At 39.5% G+C, this 25,176-nt stretch overlaps 2 protein-coding genes across 3 annotated transcripts; both read left to right on the top strand.

Moving 5' to 3' along the window:
- The first annotated feature begins 8,826 nt into the window (after window positions 1–8,826).
- znf280d (zinc finger protein 280D) lies at window positions 8,827–20,958 on the top strand. Of its 2 annotated transcripts, none has more exons than XM_069657775.1 (18): window positions 8,827–8,898; window positions 11,572–11,696; window positions 11,973–12,178; window positions 12,267–12,366; window positions 12,464–12,688; window positions 12,773–12,850; window positions 12,970–13,076; window positions 13,366–13,544; window positions 15,195–15,352; window positions 15,436–15,536; window positions 15,622–15,768; window positions 16,153–16,287; window positions 16,385–16,611; window positions 17,947–18,087; window positions 18,182–18,247; window positions 18,338–18,453; window positions 18,543–18,564; window positions 19,075–20,958. In XM_069657775.1, exons 2-18 carry the CDS (start codon window positions 11,579–11,581, stop codon window positions 19,454–19,456), a joined length of 2,508 nt encoding a protein of 835 aa, XP_069513876.1. In that variant the 5' UTR covers window positions 8,827–8,898; window positions 11,572–11,578; the 3' UTR covers window positions 19,457–20,958. The 2 variants fall into 2 exon arrangements, with proteins under 2 accessions (XP_069513876.1, XP_069513867.1); XM_069657766.1 differs by lacking the exon at window positions 8,827–8,898 and adding an exon at window positions 10,199–10,257.
- mns1 (meiosis-specific nuclear structural 1) lies at window positions 20,260–25,028 on the top strand. Its single transcript, XM_069659869.1, has 10 exons — window positions 20,260–20,268; window positions 21,915–22,124; window positions 22,551–22,678; window positions 22,801–22,903; window positions 23,215–23,444; window positions 23,534–23,750; window positions 23,821–23,928; window positions 24,070–24,327; window positions 24,702–24,827; window positions 24,918–25,028. Exons 1-10 carry the CDS (start codon window positions 20,260–20,262, stop codon window positions 25,026–25,028), a joined length of 1,500 nt encoding a protein of 499 aa, XP_069515970.1.
- The last annotated feature ends 148 nt before the right edge of the window (window positions 25,029–25,176 follow it).

A 25,176-nucleotide genomic window follows, 5' to 3' on the forward strand; every position in this document is an offset into this window, starting at 1 on the left:
AGTGACTGCAGCTGGTTTGACCCCTGCGTTTGAGCTGGGGTTTGCAGCTTTGAGATCACCAACATGTTACAAGTATCCTAAACACTACACAATACAAAAATGACTTAAGCTTAATACAAGATTTTTCAACTGGCCTACTTTGAGGTTCACATGAATCCTAACTTGAACATAGTGCATGTCAAGCAACTGAAGATGACTCAAATTCAGAAAATAAATAAAAATCAACAATTTAACCACTTTAAGCAGATCAAAAGCCACTTGTGATCAGTTTGACAAACAGGTGGGCTGTTTGTGCATCACTAGGGGTTGCCCCTCCTTTGTTATCCAGATGTTTTATTGAATGAGGCCTATTCCACCGACAGGGGCTTTAGGAGACTCAGTCCCAGAAACATCAACACTTGTGTGCTGTTTAGACTTTTACTCATTCAAACATTAAGCTCAGCACATGTACTTACACAGGGATCCAATGCAATCAGTATTTTCAAAATTTCTACTTACCATGCAGAGTTTAAAGAAGATGTGTTGGGATTTCTATGTGCTGTAACTCAATGGCGTATTGTCCTCCAGTCAGTTTATAATGTATGCTAAATAATGGCCAACTTTGAAAACAGAAATGTTATAACTCAATGTATATACCTAAAAACCATGCAAGAGGAAAACATTTATCATCTCAAGCAAGTTTCCTAATATACTGAAACATGGATGCAAGAGAGGCTTCACTCTCCTGTATTATTAATTGCAGACTGCCACCTGTTGGACAAACTTAGATTTCACAAACTTCTGCAGATGTTCTTGATCAATGAAAGTACTCAGAAAACATGTAAAATGAAAAAATATTTTAACATAATGTTATTAGAGGGCAGGACACAACAGCCTGAGGGGATGCATCTATTCATAGAAAAAATCATTTTGTAGCCTTTTGCTTCCCGGTATATACCTGTACCTTTTCTTCCCAAAGGTGGGCAGCACGAATTGGTCCACCATGTTTGGTTCTTTGGTTGGTGTGACAGAAATGTAAACAAAACCAATTTCAATTCAACTGCATAACAAAATACAGCCTTCAGTATAATTATAAATTCCAACCCCTCCCTGTCTGCTAAAATCCAACATCCACTCCCCTTCTTTGTAACCAAGGTCAAAAACATTGTTCTGCCATGGCTCAAGATGAGATACCCCTGATGACATCACTATGACCTCATCTGGGTTACTTTCTCAGACTTGATGAAGCTTCTCCAGAGCCAGAGAATAATTTACACAGGCTGTTTACACAGAGTACTCCCTATGATGTAACATCAGGATGGATGCCAGGTAAACTCTTCCATCCATGGGAACGCTGTACTATCAACATATGAAAAATAAAAACTCTTATAAACTCAAATAGTTTATTTAAAGAGATCTAAATAATGTACAAAGAAAACTTGAGTTGCAAACAACAAGAATTTAGTTTGCTGGTTGTTGCTGAGGGTGATAGGAGGCTCAGAGAAAATGATTGGCTAAAAGCAAGTGAGGAGAGATTACTTAATCATAAAAAATAATATTATGGGATAATAGTGTCCCAGGAAAAAGTGCTAGGCACTCTGAAATAAGACTTTAAATATGGCACATATAAAAATGGCTAGTCAATAACATGTTTAATGCGGGGAGAAAAACAACGATGACACATTTCATAATAATGCTATGGGTGTAAACTCAAGTGTTTTGGTTAATTCTGTCTATTCGAATTTATTTTAGTCATTATTTATTCCTTGAAATTATTTATACATTTATTATTATTAAATGTTGACCATTTGTTGTGTAAATGAAAGTTAAGTGTTTAAAATACAAATGTTGTAGTCATAAAAAGCAAGTAAGGCATTTTTATCGCATTCTAAAGCTCCTAAATCCTTCATTTTTAGCTAGAGAATTTATCTTTGCATTGATTGAGGAGCACAGCACAAATTCTTAGCGGAAACTGAGCCTCATCTCGCACCGGGGTAAGTTGCCATTGAGATGGTTCAGTTGTTATCACGTGACCAAAGTTTGTGCGCACGTGTGTATTTTACCCTTAATTTGGACTTCAGTTCACCAAAGTATTACGTAAAACAGAAAAGGCAGAGCTCAATGTAGCTATCGTACCTGCAGATTGTTTAATTTCTCCTCGACTATATATTTTTTTTAACCTAGAAAAAGCCCTCACTAGCACTACGTTTCCCAGGATGCAAAGCGGCAGCCTCTTACACTGTTGTGTTTACGCTCAGCGGTAACGTTGGTTGGTCAGTAGTATACCGACAACCCAGATATGGTGACACTTGTCGGTTTGTAACCCTCGTGTCTTTTACACTGAGGGCAGTTTGTTTTTCAGTATAACGATGCCGGGGATGTGCTCTGTTCCGGGCTGTAAGGGTTACAAGAAGGCGAGGTCCCGGGGAGCGTGTTCCACTCGCTGCCCGCAGGAGACCCAGGACGACGCAGAAAGTGGTTAAAGGCCACACAGAACCCCACATTTAACGAAAACACACCAGTAAGTAAATACGGCAATATACGAGTTTGTCGCCAGCATTTTAGATCGGAAGATTATGAACCGGACATACAGGCGGAACTAATGAAAACAGCGCCCCGTAATAACAGTGTTATCTGGAAGCACATCTCTGCAGACAGGTGACAGGAGCCCAACAGAGGTAAATACTTTCTGTCGTTCGGATTCACCATTTATGATCTTTCAGTCTGCCATGTTTGTTTTAAAGCAAACAGTGGCATGACGTGCACTTCACTCCGCAACAAACAGTTTAACTGGGGTGTTTAAATACTTTTTACTAATACTACTTGAACACAGTGGCAGCACATGAGACTCGAAGCCAGTATTTTTGTTTTACCTGCGGCACTGAACTTTATCATTTGGCATCCTGTGGTGTTCAAAGGAGAAAGTCTGTGGAAACTATCAGGTGGGAATGCATGACTGCTCAGCATACTTGTATCAAAAAATGTTGTTTGTTTTAAATTAGGCCAAGATTCCTGCTGGAACTTCAGTCGACTCAGGGTCCAGCGTGGACAGCTTGTTGCGATGGGCCTCTGCATTAACTTCAGTAAGTATGACATAGGAAAGCCTTCTTACTTATACAGTATGACAGCTTGTTGTACTTAGAGAGGATTGGTATGTTATCGTAAATGAGACAGCCACTGTCGTTTCTGAATGTAACACTTTAGTTATTTTGAATCAGTGCCTACTTAACAATGACTGTTTTTACTCAAGGGTGTTAGTTCATCTTCAGAGGTTTCTTTCCTGGGTGTTCAAGGTACCTGTGTTGAGACTGCATCACCGTCTTACTCCCTGCTAATTACGCTAATTACTGTATGTATAACACCTGAAATTGGTGACTTTTTCTTGTACAAATGATTGTTACATGCTGTCAAAATAAAAGTATGTCAGTTTTGTGAAACACATTCAAATGAGTCGCACACTCTTTTACTTGTACCTAATTTTGAATTTAACATCTGTCATCCCAGACTGCCTCAGGAACTCCAAGCTCCTCCTCCAAGCTCCGTCTGCCAGCTGATTTAAGTGAAAGGTCTTGCCTGGTGGAATCTGTGGATCGCTTGAGCAATAGCTTTCGCAAGGAGACTCCACAGCAACATCAGAATCACAAGCAGACACAAAAAGAGACTTGAGTCAGTCACAGACTATCGTGAATGACAGCTGCTTGATGGAGCTGTTTAAGAAGTGTCAGACATGTGGACAGCCCATTTCCAGAAAGCAGGTGTCTCACTGTGGTGCACAGAAGAAGGTGAGGTGGAGCTGCCTCGGTGGACACAAGGGAATATGGATGTCCACATGGATGACCACACCTTTGGGAGGTGTTTCCTGAAATCCACCTTCTCGCGACTCTTTCTGTTCTCTTCTCTGGAGGCGCCTTTACACACTTTAAAAAATGGGCCAAACATCTGCATCTGCATTCCATGGGGCATGAAACCTTCTTGGGCTGCACGGTGGTAAGCGCTGTTGCCTCACAGCTAGAAGGTCACTGGTTCAAACCCTGGTTTGTGCGGAGTTTGCATGTTCTCCTCGTGCATTTGTGGGTGCCCTCCGGGGTCTCCGGCTTCCTGCCACAGTCCAAATACATGTTTGTAAGGTTAATTGGTGATTCTAAATTGCCCATAGGTGTGGGTGTGAGTGCGAAAGGTTGTCTGTCTGTGTCGGTGACTGTGATTGACTGGCGACCAGTCCAGGGTGTACCCTGCTCTCCGCCCAATGACAGCAGGGATAGGCTCCAGCCCCCGCGACCTTGAACAGGATAAGCTGTATAGATAATGGATGGATTATACCTTCTTTAAAATAAGAAAGGCATACCTTAACCAGGGAATGAAACTAATGAAAAGGACTGAGGAGGAAGTTAACTTTGCAAGGGGTGGTCACCAGCAGCACTCGTCTTCACATTTCAGGTGATGGTCGTTGTGATTCTTCTGGTGTCAGTATCAAGAACTGAAAAGTGTCAGAATTTAACTTTGTCTCAGGACTAGTTTAAAGCAAAACAAAAGCTTTCAGTGCAAGTTTTATGTTTTAATCAGACATGAAGAATGAATATTTTCTTGTTTTTACTATCAAAGGTCCTCTGAAGACACTTAAAGACAATTCGAGGAGAAAAGAAAAGGCAGTTCTGTTGCCACCCTCAAGGTGAGGCGGCATGCACAGGCTCAACATTACAAAGGAGAACTGAATTAATGCATCTAAATCTGCCTCTCTTAAAAAGAACTAATTGGCCTGTCAAACTAGTGTATAAAGTGTAATCTGGTGCTGGTTGGGAGACTACAGTATTTAACCTTAAACTGGGAGTGTAAAGTATAAAAGGAGAGGGTAGAGCTGCCCTAATATTTAGCATCTCTGGAGGTTCTAACTAGTTTAAGCTACTCTTTGGTTTTTGCATTGTACAGTTGTGATGAAGATGTCTACGTACAAATAATTCCTCAGAGGTAACTATGTGCTTTTGATGATGCTCATTTCAAGTGGGGGGAATTTAGGAAATTAAAGTTATTCATGGATACTTTCAATATCAATAAAATTGATTCACTTAAAGGGCCAGTTTGTCGATTTTCAACCTTAATCCTATCATGCTATTATGGGGAGCTAATGCCATTATGGTAAAAAAAACAACAACATGCAATTCCGCTCTGTGCCTTTGGAGGACGCTACCCGCTTCTCCAATGGGCCTGGAAAACCTTCGCCAGACTACGTAAAACGTGTCATCTGGCGGAGGCCAGAGAGCTTGCTAAACTACACTTCCTCAGTCTAGGACGCCCACCTCCAATGTCTGCAGTGTTTAGTTGAAAAAAACACATACCGTAAAATGTAATAATTAGTTCTGTGAGGTGCCTTCAAACGCTGCGTGCTCTCCTGTTTTCCCTCCTAGACATTCCACATTTATAACAGACTCATGTCTCGTTCAAAATCGTCAGGTTTGAAATGTAGACCGATTGTGTAATGTACCTTCTTTATTTTATAGTAATGTTATTTTTGTTATCTTTTATAAAGTTTATCTTATGAGTTTGTGTGTTTTTCAGCTTCACAGCAGCGTTTCCAGAAAGTGGTTACAGCTACAGTTAAACCTGAGGACCACAGTGTTGCCGACTCTTTTGAGGTGCATCAAAACAGCAACAGCCCTGTGTCCTTATCCAATGCACAGTCCTGCAGTATGTACATCATCGACTGACCTGCAGACAGACCAGTCAAACTCAAAGACCCTCCCTCTACCTTTTCTTCTACCTTGCTTAACCCTACTTCAACATGTATCAACTGCCTCATCAATTAAATAATAAATAATAAACATTAGTGTACAAGAGAACAGACTCCAACTGTTATAATGAGTAAGTTCCCCCTACAAAGTGTTTAGTTTCTTACTGAGGGTTAACCACGACTGTGTTATTATGGTTTGTCTGAACCGCTGGTTCCTGCTCATGGTCCTCTTGGAGGCCCCCACCCACAATCATGTAACCTGATTACAATTTTGTATCAAGCAGGGATCAGCATCACTTATGTGACTAAGGTGTATTCACAGTGCAAGTACAATAGAGTCACTTAGATCTCTACACTGCAGCCATACAGGCAAACTATGATATGTTCTCCCCTCACACCCATTACTAACTACTGTTGTTCTCTGTTACAAACGTAGTTGAGGACTGTTGTTGTAAAATGTGTTGTATTAACATGTTCACTGATTTAAATAATAAAAAAAAACAATCTCACTAAAGCCTACTGTACATAAGTGTAGTGGTAGACCTCTGTTTTGCGTGACTCAGCAGTTGCGCACACCACTGATAATCATCTGTAAACAATATGACCTAAGTAATAAAAAAGTGTGTGTGTATGATAAAATGGCATCTCATTCACACTTACACAAGTTAGAAAATCAACGTGAAAAACAACATTGATATCAGTTGTAGTATCTGACCTGAGATGTGAGTTGCTTACAAGTGACTCTGGAATGTTGCTAATGCAGGAGTAGTAAAACAAATAATATGCCCTGTCGTAAATGATGTATACGGTACTATAAACATGCCAATGAGCAGATAACCATGTCAGATGTGTTGATGATTTAGGATTCTTTTGGGTTGAAATGAGAGGGTCTTGGTTTTTGTGAAACAGATGGTAAGACAAACAGACACACACCCCGGACCTATATAAGTGCAAGTTGAACTGCGTTTCGGGGAGACACTATTTGGCTGAGGGTGATCTCCCAGGTATTCTAGAAGCCTGACTGATGCTGATTCTTTGTAAAATCTATGCTTATATACAAACAAGTCGGTGTCAACGGAAGTTCCTTTCATCATCTGTGCATCATCAATGTCTGGGAAACAACAAAGTAATTCTGACTTATTTGCCTTTGAAATATAACCTTTATCTCAACATAATAAAACTGTAAAGGTCGACCTTCAACTGGTAACGCTAGCGTTTGTGACAGCAAATACACCTTCACTCGTTTTTTGATTAAGTGACTGTGTGTAAAACAAAAAGGATTATCTTATCTTATCTTTAATTTTTGAAACAACCGAAATACATGAAATACAATTTCAGAATATAAGATTTTATGCCGTTTTACATTTTATTTTAAGTTTAATTCTTGAAGTCCCCTCTTGGATACCTACTTATATGGTAGATAAGATGTGGTAAGGTGCCCTCCATGGTGCCCCTCCAGTGAAGAAAACATAAAGGGTGCTTTGATGCGAAAAAAAGAGGTAGCCTCTATTACAGCCTGGGAACCAGACAATTCAGCTCATGTTTTATTTGCTCTGGCAGATGTTGACCCCCTCGTGTTCAGAGAGATTTTTATGCGACCAGTTTCATGTTGGGCCAATCACAAGCGTTTATCTAAAGTGGGATGGGTTAGATATGACGAATATACCAAGATGGCTGCCACTGAAGTGGAATGTTCTGAATCTGCTGTCACATCAGTATTAAACATACTGGACGGTAATTCAGGATTCAAGTAAATTCTAAGTCTTGGCTACTAAAACATCGGTGCCAAAGATCCGAATATTATGTTGAACGAGAAGCCAGATTAATTGAACTTTAGAACTAGCTACCTAGCCTAGCAGTGTAGCTTGTTGTAGCATAAAGAGGCACTTTGGTTATAACCTATTGTCAACACACCTTAGAATTTAGAGATTCACACCTCTTGTGTTGAATAACCTATGTAAAAGTCCTGCCACATGCACCTTGAGGGCCTTTCTATTTTCTTTTTCCTTAAGACCAGCTCCAGTCATGTTTTAAAACATAGAAATGCTCTGCTTGAAATAATAAAATTGTGTCTGATATGTTTTTTTCTTCAAAGTACGTTGAATTAAAAAAAACTCCTACCAAGACATCTCCTCCTGCCCAATGACTGTATGCTCCTGCCTCATTAAAAATTCCTGAATATGCTTAGGCCCGCCCACTATGCACATTTCAAACCGCCCAATCCGTTGCGTACCTGTAACTCACCTTCGTCTGCCCATCAAACTCTTTTGCTCATAGGTTATAAAGTGTTTTTTGTATCATTATTATTATTAATTTATCCGATGTAAAGTAATTATCAGACAACTTCCATGCTACATACACCGGTACAGTGGGTGGCGGTATGCACCTGAGAAGTACTGGTTGCAATCCCCCATTAAACCAAAACCACAAGAAGAAGAAACTCTTTAGCTACGTTAGCTTCAGGACGCTACATTATGGCAAGTGGTAATTTAGGATTATTTCAGCCATACATGTTCGAACCGGAAAGCGCTTCAGAAGAAGAAAAAGAGAAAATTGTACAGGGTCGCATTCAAGCGAACGGAGCAAATGGTAATGTGTTTAATCGCTCTATATATTGTCGCTTTCTAACTTGTTACGTTACCGTGGAAACGCAACGGTGCAACTGCATCATCAGTTAGCTAGTAATGTGTTGCTAATATTAGATAAACCTTGGTCCAGATCGCCAGCTCTGACAAGTTATCTACCTTGTAAAACAAACAGATGTGCCGTTAGGAAGAAGATGATCAAAGAAAGTTGTCTAGAAAAAGGAACTTCATAACTAAAATCGTATTATACTATCCCTCCTGAAAGGTGTTTGTGTGGTCACGGTGTTACAGGCCCACAGACTGTCACTTACAGCATAGCACTTCTTCAAAGGGGAACATTCAATTTAATTTTGTTTATAAAGTCGCGGGAGATACCAGGAAGTACAATATACACAGAAAGGAAGTGACGAACAGAGAAGCGTCCGGCAGTCTGATTGGCCCAGACATTCCCAGTATTTGCACCACCTCGGACCAGCAATACAGTTCCCCCCTCCTATGAGAAGTAGACTGGCTCTGTCTGAACCCTCTCGTTTTCGGGTGAAGGACTGTCCTAAAGTTGATATCGAGACACGATTCTGCCTTGAAGCCCACAGGCTGGGTTTGAAAGAGGTAGGCAAAAATGCACAACCTGAACACTAAACTCTTGAGTGAGTGCAGTCTTTGTCCCACCATTCACCTCCCTGATAATGTGCTAACGAAGCCTAGCTAATGCTGTGGGGCGCTCATCGATTAACAATAACTATTGCAAGATACAGATTCAATGAATTGGAGATCAAATGTATTGATGACCTAAAATTACGAGTTTTCACTTAATGCTGTAATCCCGTCGCAGACAGCAGCAGTTTTAGAGTATGAGCATTAGAAATCATAAACGTTAGCTAGTTAGCCTGAGCTACCTGCAGTTGAAAAGGACCAAGATGCTGCTAACATCAACGCTAGTAGATGAGAGCAAGCTACGCTTACATAATAGTTGCTAATGTTATGATGTACCGGTAGTTATAGTTGATTTAGTATCTTTCAAGGAGGCGTATAGTTATGTTTTTATTCTGTTCATTAATTTTATAATAAGTGTACGATTTCAATGTTTATTTGAAAACAATGTTTGCTAGCTTGAAACTGAAGTTTAGCTATCAAGCTAAGTCTGGGACAGCAAATGACTGCCCGTTGTTCCCTGTCAAATAAAGAAGCAACGTTACAAAAAGAGAATAAATGGGGGAAAAACTAAGTAAAACAGCATCTTTACATTCTAAAATTATCTCACTAACTCGTATTTTATCCACAGAAAATTGCAAGTTTGATTCCTATCAAACATGATCACACATCAGTAAGTTAAGATAAGATGATGTTTATGGATCACCCATTGGGGGAAATTTAGTTGTTACAACAGCTGAAAAAACAGTTATGAACACAAACAATGATAATAAGAAATAAAGAAGTACAAAAAGAAACAAACAAAATATATATGTATATACATTATTTAAAACCTTGTATTATATATGTAAAAAAAATTGCACTGAAAAAATATAAATATATACACACATACACATACTTATACATACACACACACACACACACACACACACACACACACACACATATATATATAATGTGTGTGTGTGTGTGTGTGTGTACATAGTTGTTGTGATGCTGGTGTTATAAAGTCTGACTGCAGATGGGAGGAATGACCTGTGTTAGCGCTCCTTCTTGCAGGGTGGGTGTCTCAGTCTGCTGCTAAAGGAGCTGCTTAAAGCCCCCACAGCCTCATGCAGGAGGTGAGAGCGGTTGTCCATGATGGATGCCAGTTTTGATGGCATCCTCCTCTTACCCACCTCCTCTATGGAGTCCAGAGAACAGTCCAGGACAGAACTGGCCCTCCTGACCACTTTGCTGAGTCTCTTCCAGTCCCTCACTGTGCTCCCTCCTCCCCAGCAGACCACTGCATAGAAAAGTGCAGAGGCCACCACAGTGGTAATACTGACACTTATTCCTCATTATTAAAATTATTTTGAAACATATTGATACCTTTATTTAGGCACAGCTATGACAGCTGCATCATCAATTTCTGAAAAAGAGAACAAAGTTTTAAAAGTTTTCTTGTCCCGGTTATTGCTGATTTAGTCAGAATATCCACCATTACTGTTGCTGTGTCACATTAAGTTTCTTTAAAAATCATTAGCTTACTATGCTATAATAGTGACATGTGATCTGGTTGGCTATTAAAGACGTGCCAGTTGCAAAAGGAAACAGTTCTTATCATCAAACTGTGCAGCCCTTCTTGGCTTCACTGACTACCATTCACAAATTCCACCATTATCAGCAGCTGTTTTTAGCAAGAAAGTGCAGTCCCCCAGTTCTCTGCTTGTGAATGCTTAGAAAACTGTTTTCTATGAGGTTGGTCAAAAACAGATCTATGCTATAGGTGAATAAACATTGCATTTTAAAGCAAATAAGTGTAGTTAAACTATTCCTTAAATGCCCAGTGTTTGCAGAACTCAAAGGAAGCATCTACCGCTCCGAAGGCAAAATGCAGCTTTAACCACTGACAATGTTTAAGTAAAATATTCATATTGAACATGACTATGAAGACTGCTTTCCACAGATGTGCAAACTACTCTGCCAATGGTAACTGCAGGGCTTTAGAGAAAAAACCACATTCAATTTTGCACGACGCTTCACTTTTTAAAATGTCCAACCAGGGAAAAAAGTTGTCAGGCTGCATATATCATTTCAGCAGTTACAATATTTCAGCATTGGTTCGAAATATGGAAATAGGTGGTGGAGAAATCAGATTGATGGCTTGTGAAATGCAGGTTTTGCATTACCATGTTATTGCAGACAGTGCATAAAAATGCATCCTCAGATTTCACACCTTAATGTGATTTCCTCTGTATCCTGGTTTCTGTGTGAATTTAAATATAGCTATTGTATCAGTGGCTCATGTATTCAGCAAAACTGTCAATCCAGGATGTACAGTGCTTCTGTGAAAGTGAGTGAGCATACTGTGCAAGGACCCTGAAACCAGCTACATATAATATAGGCAATTTTATTATTACACCAGTGCTTTTCCTAATGTCAAAGGACAATTTGTCTTCGGTGAAAAGACTTTAGAGATTGTGGTTAGGATTGATCCTTGACTTCTGTGATAAGGACTCAACCTTAAATGGTCTGTGCTGCACCAGATGAGCCACCAAGCATATCTCCTTTCACTTGTTGAGCTTAGGCCTACACAGTTGCAGCTGACGATGCTGAGGAAGATGGTTTAATGTTGTTGTTTTTCTGCAGGTCAACTATGTCTGAACTTTTTATGGAGTGTGTGGAGGAGGAGCTGGAGCCGTGGCAGAAACCAGCTCCTGATGTCCACTTGATAGAAGATGATGACGATGAACCCATCTTTGTTGGAGTGCTCTGTAAGTCATTATTTTAACCCTTTAAACAACTAATTTTGTTGTTCTAAAAATTCTCATCATCACCATTATTCTGTTTAAACATAGCTTAAAGAGTTTTAACTTTGAGCTCAAATTTCTTGTCTTATAATTTTTAAAAGATCATTTTTTTGGCCTTTTGCCTTTATTGATAGGACAGCTAAAGATTGACAGGAAACATGGGGAAGAGAGAGTGGGGTTGTAGTCATGTTGCACATAATCTCTGCTAATAGTAGCTTTTGTGTTTTTGTGTTTTTAAAGCTAATAACCCAAAGGACGATAAGCCCAACCCTCCACCTCCTCAGATTAACAGTGCAGGAAAACAAGAAATCAAGCGTCCTGCTCTTCAGCCGGCTGTAGGCTCCTCAACCTTAATGCTGCCGTTGAATGTGGCTGGAAATGCTGTAAATACTGCAGCACCAAATCTGACGACAGTGACCCCACAGCCTGTTATTGTCAACAACCAGGTACTGTTGGTATAAAATAAATGTTTTTGCATTTAATGGGAAACACGAACAATCACTGTTAAGTGTGCATTTGTTTTTGTTTTTTCAGGGCTTTATCGTCACTTCTCCACATCTCGCAAACAACAGGGATTTTTTTGCGGCTCTTGGAAGCCAGTACCCGCCAGGGACTTCATTTACAATCGTATCAGGTAAACCTGCCTCAGTGGTTTTGTGTAATAAATCTTTATCTAAGGCTCCTGTAGTTTTAATCTGGTAATGCCAAATGTCCTTTTTTCTGTCTCTCAGCCGGTCAGCAGCAGCTGTTTCAGCAGGTCTCACCAGCCACAGTAATACCTGGAGCTGTCCACAGGCCGCAGGTGCAACAAATCAGCAACAACATTGTGACGCTGTCTAACGTCCGGAGCCCCGCTGTGTACTCGGCGCAAACTAATCAGCTGCAAACCACCAGCTCCAACACACAAGCCCCTCAGACCTTCACTGTTCCACTACAGATAAATAACACTAACAGAGGTGATTTACTTTCCTTCTCCATTAACGCAGATCATGCTGCTGGCAATAAGTCAAATGTTAATGTATTGTATTTTCTTCTTACAGATCAAATGTTAGTCAAACAAGGATTGCCACCACAGCAAAGAGACGCAAACGCTGCAAAAAGACTTAAGCTTAATTTGGGTATGTTTATGTTACTGGAGGAGGTTTATTGATTTTGCTTTGTTTTTCATAACTGTAAGTAAAGCCAACACCTAATCTACGTGTGTTGGTAATCGTCACATCTAACCTGTGTTCTGTAGGGCCAACAAATGCAGCTGTCCCAGTGGAAAATGGTGTCGTAAAGAAAAAGTGTCCCAACTGTGAGGAGGAATTTCCTAATCTGGAGGTCCTGAGAATTCATTTGGCAGTGAGTAAAAATATTTCAATGAGTGAAATTAACATAAATATATGAAATATAGTTTAAGTGTACACACAAAAGGTGGATGTTTGAGAACCAAATGGTTTGTTGTTTGTGATACTTTCAGCACTGTCTTTTTAGAAATTGTTTATTTATTCCTTCTTGTCAGATGGGATTGAAATGTAGTTCTCCTCAAAATTATTATTATTATTAATATGTTAGGCATACCACTTAATAATTTTTGTAAATAATAATTTTCTATTACTAGCACTTCATTTTAAACACTAATTTCTTTCAGAGCGCCTGTATAAAAGGACAAAGCGCAGCTCAGGACGTCAAATCAAACAAGCGCATCATGCTCGTCTCAGATTTCTATTACGGATGCTTTGAGGGAGACGGACACAAGAAGGAGACGCAGAGGAACGTCAACACGTTCAAGTGCCAGAGCTGTTTGAAGGTTCTGAAGAACAATATCAGGTAGGACTATGACCTTTTATAGTCCTGTGAAATAAGAGAAATAATCATTTTATCTTAACAAGTGACAGTATGTACATATTCTATGTCAGTAGAAAAGATCAAATATTACTAAGGCACTGTGCAGTTATTGTGGTTTGACTACAATCACTTGTATATCCCAGTACCTGTCTGCTGGTTCGTTGTGGTCCGGGACCTGCAGCTCTTTAATCCTCATCTGAGTTTGACCAAACAGTCTGAATGTGTCTCAGTAGAACTGTTAGTTAATTAGTTGATCAACAGCAACAGTTTTTATATTTCTCTGGATGAGTTTTATCAGCTCTATCAACTGTTCTGTTTGTTGCTAACATATAGCTGTTGAACGTTGAAATAATGAATTAATAACAGGAGACAGTTAGCCCTTATTTAAACCTATTGGAATTATTAATGATGCGTCATCTCCAAACAAATATTTTGGGTGAAAGAACTGAAGCGAATCATTTTCTGAAAACAACGGTTGGTTGAGCTCACAGTTGGTTTCATGAAACATGCAGAGATACAGTCACTGTGGGACTCAAGTCATTACGCTGAAGGAACAGCGTTGTGGCTGACTAAGGCTGAGACTGTCTCAGATCGGTTCACTGAAGAGTTCCTGTCAGGTGATTCATTTAGTGAATGTACCACACAGTTGACGTGAGCCCTGAATGATAGAGTGAGTTGATCAACATAAACCTCCCGCTCTCTCCTCCCTCTTGAGAAGAAATCATTTTTAGCTGTTACTAAATGCTGCTTGCTAAAGTCCTCTGAAACCGTGTCTCCTATAAATTATACAGTGCAGGAAAACAAGAAATCAATAAATTATACTTACAGCTAATTTGCATTTCATTGCAACGAAATTGTTATTAGCTTACAATTAAATTTCACTTCTTTTTATTCAACAATTAAGTCAGCTGTCTAAATACATGAAATAATACAGACTGGGACTTGAAGGACTTGCTGAAAAGATTTCTGCCCAGTACCAACGGAGCGAGCGTGGTCGTCCTCACTGCAGTTTTCTCCTCAGATGGATGACAGAACCAGACGGTTTTCCTCATGGGTCTAAAGATGAAAAATGAAGGCTAGTTTAGGTGGCGTAAGAACTGCTCCTTTGATTAAATAACTCTGCTTCAGAACATTGCAAAAAAAGCTTCTGTAAGCTGCTTTTAATGGGGAAACACATTTGTACCACAACCGCGCTCTCACAGTTGAGGTCAGGGGTCATCCACATGAAGATTTCTATTAGGGGAGCTGAGGCAGCAGAACGTGCAGGCTGAAAAATGGGCAGTCCCTCATCGGGGCAGGAAGCTGTGGAGGTGCTAGGTGGAGCTGCGGGGCACTACATCATTAAGCCAAACAAAAATCTTTGTGTAATTGTTGATATTATAATGACATTATAGATGCTTAGAAAGGGAGGTGCAAGGAGAGTGCTTCATTTATCTTTAATACCTCAGGGACCTGGACCATAACCACTGCATGTACACGGGCCATGAACATTTTTTCTCCACAGCTTAACATTTGAATTGTTTTAATGCGTCAATATTGTGTTTTTATTACTGCTAAATGTCCTGCATTTGGAGATAATAGAGCCGACACCTAAGCTTTTGTCTTTGTGTGTCTGTCTCCCCTCTCTGGCAGGTTCATGAACCACATGAAGCACCACCTGGAGCTGGAGAAGCAGAACAGTGAGAGCTGGGAAAGCCACACAACCTGCCAGCATTGCTACAGACAGTACGGGACACCGTTCCAGCTGCAGTGCCACATCGAGAGCGCCCACAGCCCCATCGAGTCCTCAAGTATGACATCATTTTCTGTGCAGCTCAGTCTGACATGACAGTGTACTCTAAAGCTGAGTGCTAATTTTTCTTTCCTTTTTCAGCCAATTGCAAGATATGTGAGCTGGCGTTTGAGTCGGAGCAGGTTCTCCTGGAACACATGAAGGACAACCACAAGCCCGGGGAAATGCCCTACGTGTGCCAGGTCGGACACCGATACTGAAATGTGATTTGGTTTAATGTTTCAAGGAGAACTTTGAATGATACTTTTTTTTTTACTTTGTCTTCAGGTCTGCAATTACAGGTCGTCCTTCTTCTCAGATGTAGAGACACATTTCCGAAGTGTCCATGAAAACACCAGAGAGCTGCTCTGTCCCTTCTGCCTCAAAGTTCTCAAAAGCAGTCATGTGTACCTGCAACACTACATGAAACATCAGGTATGTTTCTTAATGCATTTCATCTTACCTGTTGTAAAGCCTCTCTAAATCTCAAGAGCTTTTTTGGTTTAAAAAAAAACCTTTAAAGTCTCTTTTTAAGGTCTTAAAGTTTAATGGTCCAAACAGTAATTCTGTAAATTCTCAGGATTGTAAAAGGAGTATTTAGAGACAGATAATTTTTTTTTTTTTTTTTTTTTTTTTTCTAAAAAAAAATTCTTTTAGCTACAAGATTTGATTGATGTGATTGTCGTCTGAGGACCTCAGTGTAATATATAAAACAAGCTTATTAAAGAAAATTATTGCTGTTCTATTAATAAAAATGAAAAATCTCAGCAGTTAGCCTCTAGTTGCATTCCTTCTCATGATGTGTTTTTTAAAATTCAGAAAAAAGGGATCCATCGCTGTGGAAAATGCAGACTGAATTTCCTCACCTACAAGGAGAAATTGGAGCACAGGACTCACGTCCACAAGACTTTCAGAAAACCCAAAGCTCTGGAAGGCCTCCCTCCAGGAACAAAGGTCAGACCCTGTCTTAACAAGACCAGCACTTTTTAAATTTTTTACTGTTCTTATATCAGTATGAATTCAGCTTCTATGCATCATGTTGTCCTTCCAGGTGACCATTCGAGCCTCGATCACAGGAAAGACGACCTCGCTGCCGACCTCCCCTGATCGCTTAGTCGTCAGTCCACAAACACAAAGTATGAATCAGAAAACCAAACCTCCCGTCAGTTTGGCCAAGATGAAGACAAATGTCTTGGCAGCAGGAAAAGCCAAGACAACGCAGAGCAAGAAGCAGAATGGCCGGCCTTCAAAGCACAATCTGGTGCTCCGGAATTTCAGGTGTGAACTGAGCACTTTCACACAGCAGTTAGAGGCATTACACTTATTTATGTAGCAATTAAATACTAACAAAGGGTCAAATCTTTATCAGAATAATGCATCTTAATAGGATCTCTCATCTCATTTCTGCCTGAGGCTGGCCTCTACTATCATAACGCACCCAAATCTTTGACCAAACTTGACTTCCCTTCAAGACGCTGCATTGTTTCAGAAAGAGAAAACGTTTTCTTGTGTTTAATTGTTATTAACGGGTCTTACCTTTGCCTTTACCTTTTCAACATCATGATGCAGATTTGTAAGAAGTAAAAATGAAGCTTTGTCAGGTCTGTCCTCAAGAGGAGAAGAAAACTTTTAAAATGCTTGTTTATTGAACGGAGGTCGGATCGATCTGATGCATTTGAGGAAGTCGGGAAATTTGAACGCTGCACGGCTTTCGTGACACAGCGTCAAGGGAATTCATCTCAAGTTAAATTTTAGATCTAGAACAGATTGTTAGCTGAACTTACATGCAGATGTCTGTTTATAGAGATTAATAAGAAGCTAAATCGTCGTCAGATGGCGCCGATGGGAGCCGGGCTGTACGTTCCAGACAGTGTCTCTGGTGTTGCTGCAACTGTTCGGAACACTTAATTTTTTTAATTTTCAACATTAGTCCAAACGGGGGGCAATGATAGATCAGTGGAGTCATCGTTAAAAGACACAGTTGAAATATTAAGATGATTTTGATGGATAGGTATTTAATGTTCTAAACTGTTGTAATGGCTTAAATGTTCAGACTGTTTGTAAATGAAAATATTCGGGCTGTTAAATTTGATCCAAATGGAGAGAAGTGTCTCTTTGATCAAACAACTGGGCCACCAAAATATAATCTAGAATTCCCACGATGTTCAGTTTTTTCCCCCCTGAATCATTTAGACCCCCACCACCACCACCACCACTAATATAGACCCCCTCCTCCTGGGTATTCATGACAGGAGTGGAGCAAATTAATAGACGTTATTAAAGCCTAGCAATACACAAAGTAGCTAATTGTGTTTTCAATTAATTTTCTAGACACTGTTCATTAGGCTGGCTAAAAATAATGTTGGTAGGCAGATAGAGAGGGAATTATTTACTTAAAGAACTAATGAGTGTGATATTTGGTTAATTGGTCTCAGTCATCAAAACCAATACGCTGCATTAATCACATGAGCCCACATCAGCATTTGTTTTAAGCAGATCAGTCACAGACTATGTGGCATAATACAAAGCTTCAACTTGACCTATAAAGATTGTTTGTTGATGTTTAGACTTCCAGCTGTTCTTACCTGAATGGTTGAACTTTGTGTTTTTCAGAGATAAGGGAAAACGTTACACGTGCATTGAGTGCAACTCACAGGTCGATGACTTCTTCTCTCATTTCCCGATGGTTTCAAATTGTGGTGCATGCAAATATAAGACAAGTTGCAAAGTCTCCATTGGGAATCATATGATCAGGTGAGTATTTAATGAGCATTTGTGGCACTTGTTTTTATGCTCGGTGTGTTTATTTGACAAATCTTGTGACCAATCTTTCTTTGGCCTTTGTTAGGTTTCATAGCACCATAACCAAAAACAGATTTTCCAAAATGGATCACAAGAAATATTCTGCATTAAAGTAAGTCACTTCATAAATTATATGTTGAACATATAATCTAGTGTTTTCTTTTTGACATCATGATTTATGAAGTTTTTCTTTACCCCCCAGATTTACCCTGGTCTGTCTCAACTGCGACCTCCTGGTTGACGCATCAGGCGGTGACCTGATGACCAAACATTTAGCTGATAGACCAAATCACATATGCAAAGTGATTCAGGAGAAAGGTATGTCGTTTTTCTGTTATCACCTCAGTCATGGCTTGTACCTAGTGTGACAAGTTTCTTGAGGTTGTCTCTTGTTTTTAACCCAACAGATATGAAAGCCAAAGATCGAGTGTGAGTAGAAACTTCTACCCACATAACATCTTGTCACCTATCTATCTTTAATCTACAACATGTAGATAACAAAAGGACATTTAATTCTTCCAACTGGAATAAAATTGCATGTTTTTGTTCTGTGACAGCATAAGAAACCTGCTGTTAAATTGATCTCCTGTCTTCTCCTTTATTCTGTTCCATTATGGCGCCCCCTATCTTTGCAGTAACCCATTGGAACTTGTAGTTTCTTGTCTATGTAGATGGAGAGCCTGATTTTATACAGCCTCATTATTTTAAACAGTATAAAGCGATAGCATGACTGTGATGGACGGTCACAACACATGAGCCAGACTTTGACCTAAACACATAGGCTTTCATGCTATCTCTCCTTCTTGGCTAAATTGCAAAGACAAATGTCATTGTTAATGTGTAATATTGTTCTGTAGCAAATTGATAAGAGCGTGTTGGTAACAGCTGATGTAAACCTAAAGGATGCTTTTACACTGATGTCCTCTTCCTGTCCTGCAGGCATTTCATCTTGGGACAGCCAGCAAAAGTCTTGTTCCTCTTGACGTCAGCAGCGGCTCAAAAACCAAAGGAAATGGACTCCAAACTAGTTGAAAATGATGCAACTGTAAGTGTTACTCCTGCCACTGCCGACAAGCCAGATTCACAGCTGATGCTACCAGCGAGTGATCAGGAAACAGGTCCCACAGAAAAAAGTGTGATTGAAGGTTCCTCTGAAGGACAACTGCAGGAGCAGCCATTGCTGCCCGATGTTTCGTCTTCCTGTGAGGGCGATTCAGCTCTCTGTGAGGAGTCGGCGGGTAAATCAGAGAGTCTAGAGGTTGGAGAGGAGCTTACAGTCTCTGAACATGAGACAGAGGAACAACAAACTAAATCAGAATGAACCTGTTCATGAACAAAAGTGCACATGACACCTGAAAAGACTGCAGCTATGAACTAAGAAACAGCCGCTTCATCAGCCCTCAACATTTTTGCTTAAACTTTCTCAAACAAATGTTAATACTACTTTGGCCGCTATTAATCCCCTCAATAGTCATGTTTGTAAAACCAATTTAAACAAAAAATATCTTATCAAAGATTTCCTTTACTTTAACATCCATGCCTAAATAGATGTAGAGTATCTTTGTACTTGAATGAATAAATAAACACCCTCTGAACTAGAGCTAAAGCATTTGCAGTCATAGTCAAACAAAACAAATCTGTGTTGGTTTTTGATTTGACTTATATGATTGTAGCTTATTTGTGTTTCTTAAAAGAACACACTTTTTTGTTCTGCCCTGATCTTCATCAAAACAAACATGGTTTTTGATTTCCTTTACTGAGAAAGATGAAAACCCTTTTCAATGACAGGATAGCTGAACTCCACATTTAGTGGCATAGAATATACATGCTCATTTTGTCTCTGGTCAATTATTGATTCAATTAAAATTTTGAGTCCCATATCCAGTTGAAGGCTGTGTCGCTCTGATAGCTTGAAGAGAATTTGCTTCAAGAAGTTTCCAAGTAACAAACGGCGATTTTTATCTTTCTTGATTTTGTGGTTTGCTGACATTGTTTAACCTGTTTTCTCTAAGCTGCACATATCACATTGAATGTTGAGGTTGAAAAAAAAAACAAACCTGCAAAATAACTGAACCAAATTCACTGTTTACAGAAAAGTCCTGGATTATGGCAGAAAAATGTTACATGGTACAGGTAAAGTGAATTGTTACCAGCTGTTTTTGAACATCCCAGAGTAAAATTTATCTCAAAGATGCTTAAACCATTATTGAATATATAAGTACATGTGTAGAAAATACTAGTGTGAAATTGTATTCCCTGAGAAAAAAAAGTTTGTCTTAAATATAACAGAAAAATAAAGCATGGTAGGAGGGGTTGGGTGCAAAAAGACCATTATTTGAGAAGTAAAATGATCTGTGTATACCACTGAAACATGTAGAATTAATCGTCTTACCTCTAATTGAGTTAAGGACATTTGTACATGTAAGCTCTGGTGGAAGAAATCTACACTACAGTCCAACCTGATGATACCTGTCAACTAGTTTTCATGTCCCTGCTGGTTGATCGAGTTGTCTTTTATTTTGCATCAAGGGTTCCCCGTAGCTGTGACAATATTTTATACAGTATAATTAGTTTACTTTATGAGACCTAATATCCATCATGTCATTGTTAACATGTTTTTAAAAGGGATTTAACTTGTACATACGGCATCTGTAAATGCATATATGTCTATCACGGCACTGTAAATGTAACCACTCTGAGTCTGTTTTAATACATTCCTCAAAAAATGTTGTGTTCCCCTTAGGACACATTTTCCTCAGAGATCTATAGACTACTTGGTTTGTATAAGTGTTTTCCTGATTGTCATGTAAATAAATCTTTACTACAAGGGGTTTGAGACTTTGGGTTTTGTTTTACTAAATCTTGCTCTCTAAAGCAGCTCCTGTAGTTCAATAATGAACTCAAGAGAGCCTTTATGTTTAGGTATTATGTAAGTGCCTAATCTGTCATTTAAACCTGTTATTGTACTCTGGGTGAGTGCCAAGGTATTTTGAATTTTAAATACAGTTATAACACCATGCAACTTTTTGTTGTTTGTAGGCTTCAGTGATTTAAGAGCACGTTTATTTTAATCAAGCCTTGAAGATAAGCAAATCTGAATATTTCTGCTTGTGAATGAGAAATCCAAATGATGTGAAGAATTGTTCCAACTTAATTGAGCGGCCCAGGAACACCAGGACATATAATCCAGATTCACAGTACTATTAGTGCTATTTCTTAGATTAGTGGTTAAAGAAAAATCAAAAACGAAATATACAATCTACTGTTGTTCCAAACAACTCTTCAAAAACAGTAGGCCTAATTGTTTAACTATCCGTTTGTTGTAAATGTTAATTGTAACTTCAGCAGACTGCTTGAATGTTGCTTTGATTTTCCCGGACCTGACGTCACTATCAACGCTCATTTTGATTGGCCGCATTTAGGGAGACGCGGCGTTCCCACGACAACGAAACGCCAAACAGCCGAGGGGACCTACCGACACCTCAAGTTAACAACGCCTAATTTATTGCTCGTCTTTACTCTGAATCAAAAATAATTTAAAGTTTATTAATATAAAGTTGTTAACCAATTACAGAGTTAAGAGTGATTTAGTAAATAAGGCGGGAATCGACGCCAGGCACCGCAAACATGGTAAATGCTTGGTACCCAACTGAAGTTAAGAGTAAACGTTAGCTTGAATGCTACATACAGAGCAGCTAAGTTACCACACTGCGATGATAGCACTTGTTACTGTACACCTGTTTGTTCTTCGTTGACTGTTTTCTTTCTCTTTGGGCCAGAGTCGAAACTGGATGTACAGTCAGCAGCAGAGGTTAATGTCTCAGCGCCAGAGTCAGGAGCAGCACAGGGTGGAGGAGGCCCGGCGTGTGGACAGGGAGAGGCAGCTGCAGGCCGGTCTGCGGGACCAGGAGAGCTTTGAGCGAAAGAGATACCTGCGGCAGGTACAGGAGGGACTCAAGAAAAGGCAGATGGAGACCGATTTGCTCAAGGTATGTTTTTCTTCTGTTATGTTCCACAATAAAAAAGCTGCTACTCTCTCATATGTTTTGTTCAGCAATAAAAAATACAATGTACAATATTACTATAACATTTTGATACAAATAAAGTAGTTGACTTTTGTAATCTAAATAGTTTGAGTCTGAGATCAGGTTATACAATTGTTTTACAAGAGCAATTTGATTGTTGAATATACTTGCTTTAACACATTTTTAAAGCTAATTTCCAGAACATTTTTGACAACTCAGATGTCTGAATCAGTTGAAGATGCTCAAAAAGTTTTCATTTTAAAGCAACATCGAATTTTGTGGGGAACATAGTAATTGCAAGAAAGCTGTTTTATTTAGCACATATCCTAAACCTATTGAACTTTAAAAGTCATTTAAAGCTCAAATGTAGTTAATTGGATCTTCTTGCAGGCAGAGGAGGAGAGAATGAACAGAGAAAAGCAACTTGAACAAGAGGAGAGAATAGCCAAAGAGCTGGCCCGCATCAGCTTTGAGACACAAAGAGAAGAGAAGATGAGGCAGCACATTAAAGACAACAGGTATGCTCACATATCATGGCTCAGTGTTGATTCTAGGCCAGTGTATGCGCTTTAGCGGTTTCTTACTCTGCTGTGGTCTCTTCTTCATCACTTCTGTTAAAAGTCCATTTAAACACTTTCAGCCAGGAGCTTCGGGAGTTGGAGTCAAAGCTGAAATCTGCATATCTGAATAAGGAAAGAGCTGCACAGATCGCTGAGCAGGAAGCTATGAGGTTTGAGACAATGGTGAGAACTGACCTTGTTGATTTTAATCATTTAGCATCAAAACAACAAATCTGAATCATAAGACATAAGAGATGGATTCTTTTCTTCAGAACATCCGAATATAATATCAAAAGCATATTAATCAAAGTATTTCAATTTACACTTACATCAATTTAGGAGTAAAACAAAAAAAAGGTTCTTATTCCTCCTTATAATGACATTTTAACTTTACAAGACTTCAATTTCAAGCAGAAATTGTTGGTACAAATTATATTTGCTATCTAAAACCTACAGACTATAAGGTATACATTGCATGTCCTTTCTGATATCAGCGTGAGGAGGCAGACTTTACACGCAGGATGAAGCGTGAACATGAGCAAACAGTCGCAGAAAAGCAGATGCTGGAGCAGAGACGCCAGGAGGAGGTGGTGCAGTATCAGAGAGAGCTGGAGAAGCAGCTGATGGAGAGGGAGCGCAACAGACAAGAGGCGTACGAGGAGTTCCTCAAAGAGAAGCTCATGGTGGATGAGATTATCCGGAAGATTTATGAGGAGGATCAGATGTGAGTCATTACTTATTCTCAGTGCTGAAATTATGTAGTTCCATTTCATGCTACCATGACTTTAAATGAAAACTAATGTTTCCCTAAAGGGTGAGGCAGCTGAAACTGGAGAAGGTCAGAGCCACCCAGCAGCACATCGAAGAATTCAAGAGACAGCAGGCTGAGTGGAGACACATGGAGCAAGAAAAGATGGAGGCCGAGAACAGACGCATCATGGAGTTTGCCAGCCATCAGCAGCACATGGAGGAGACCAGAATGGCAAAGATCAGAGAGAGAGAAGAAGCAAAGGAGCATCTGCAAAAGATGGTGAAGAGAGCTTCATTTTTAAATAAAAATATAAATTATACTTGGTTCTTAACATGACTCCTCTCTGCAGCTGTCTGAGAAGATAGAGGAGGAGAAGAAGCAGCGTGAAGATATGGAGCGAGTGCGTGAGGAACTTAGTTTAGAAGAACAAGAAGAGGCTTATAGGCTGAAAGAAATCGTAAGTATCACTGCTTTACTTTACTTCTTGAAACTTCACAATAAAGATGACATTTCTGAAATCAGTCCTGTATTATCAGGGGCTTTAATATTCAAGTGCTCTTGAACTATCTTAATATATTTTTAAACTTTAATCAAACAGGAAGAGATGGAGAAGAAAATCCGACAGAGGCTGATGATGCAGCAGACCTACCAGGAGCAAATGGCCTTCAAAGAGATGCGGAGGCAGGCAGAGAAAGAGGAAGAGGAGGCCTTCAGGAAAATAATGATGGCTAAGTTTGCTGAGGATGATCGCATAGAGCAGATGAACGCTCAGAAACGACGAATGAAGCAACTTGAACACAAACGCGAGGTGGAGAAACTGATAGAGGACAGGAGACGGCAGATTCAGGCTGACATGGTACAAAACACTCTCTATGTGCATACTTACAAAAGAATAAGGGGATGCTGGAGGACTTTTACTGTCATGATTTGTACTGCTATTGCAAATCTGCTATTACAAATCTTTCTGTGTAAAGAAACAGGTAGCAGCAGCCATATGTGTTGTTTGCAAGTCTGAAGGACAAATATCTGTTGACCAAAGTGTCCCAGCATCATCAGAAAACTTAACTGAATACAAAAAATGTACTTCATAAAGTAAAAGATTCATTTGAGAAACATAAGTGAAACACATTATTTATAGTAAATTAGTCAGCTGTAATGTTTCACCTTTGATTGTGATGTCGGTTTTGAATGAAGTGCTTTGACAATAATGTTTCTCTCGTGCGCTTTAAGGAACTGGAGGCTAAAGAAAGAGCAATGGAGCAGGAGAGGGAGGCGCTGCGTAGACGGATAGTAGAAGAAGAGAGGCAGCGACTTCTTAAACGTCACGCCACCAGACTCCTTGGATACTTTCCAAAGGTATGAGGCAGTGAATTAGTCCTAAATCATTTTATATCTTTTTTTCCAAAGATGAGACAAGTGTGTGACCACGAGTGTATTCATTTTTAGGGGTTGCTCCGTGAAGAAGATCTGGAGCACTTTGATGAAGACTTCAGAAGAAACTTTAAAACCCGACAGGCAGATATGTTTTCTGAAGACAGCAGGGAAGGCGATGACTAAATCTTCATCCTGAAATTGTGCAATGCCACGAGATGGGAAATTAAAGGTTACTGTGAATCAAGTAGACATTTTTAGAGACCACAACGTTTTTCATTTCTCAGTAATGATAATAGCATTTGTTTAGCATTCAGTTACAACAAAATGATTA

Source organism: Semicossyphus pulcher, unplaced genomic scaffold, assembly GCF_022749685.1.
Source record: "Semicossyphus pulcher isolate SPU_LCO1_2020_fin unplaced genomic scaffold, fSemPul1.0.p SCAF_1, whole genome shotgun sequence".
NCBI lineage: Eukaryota > Metazoa > Chordata > Actinopteri > Labriformes > Labridae > Semicossyphus > Semicossyphus pulcher.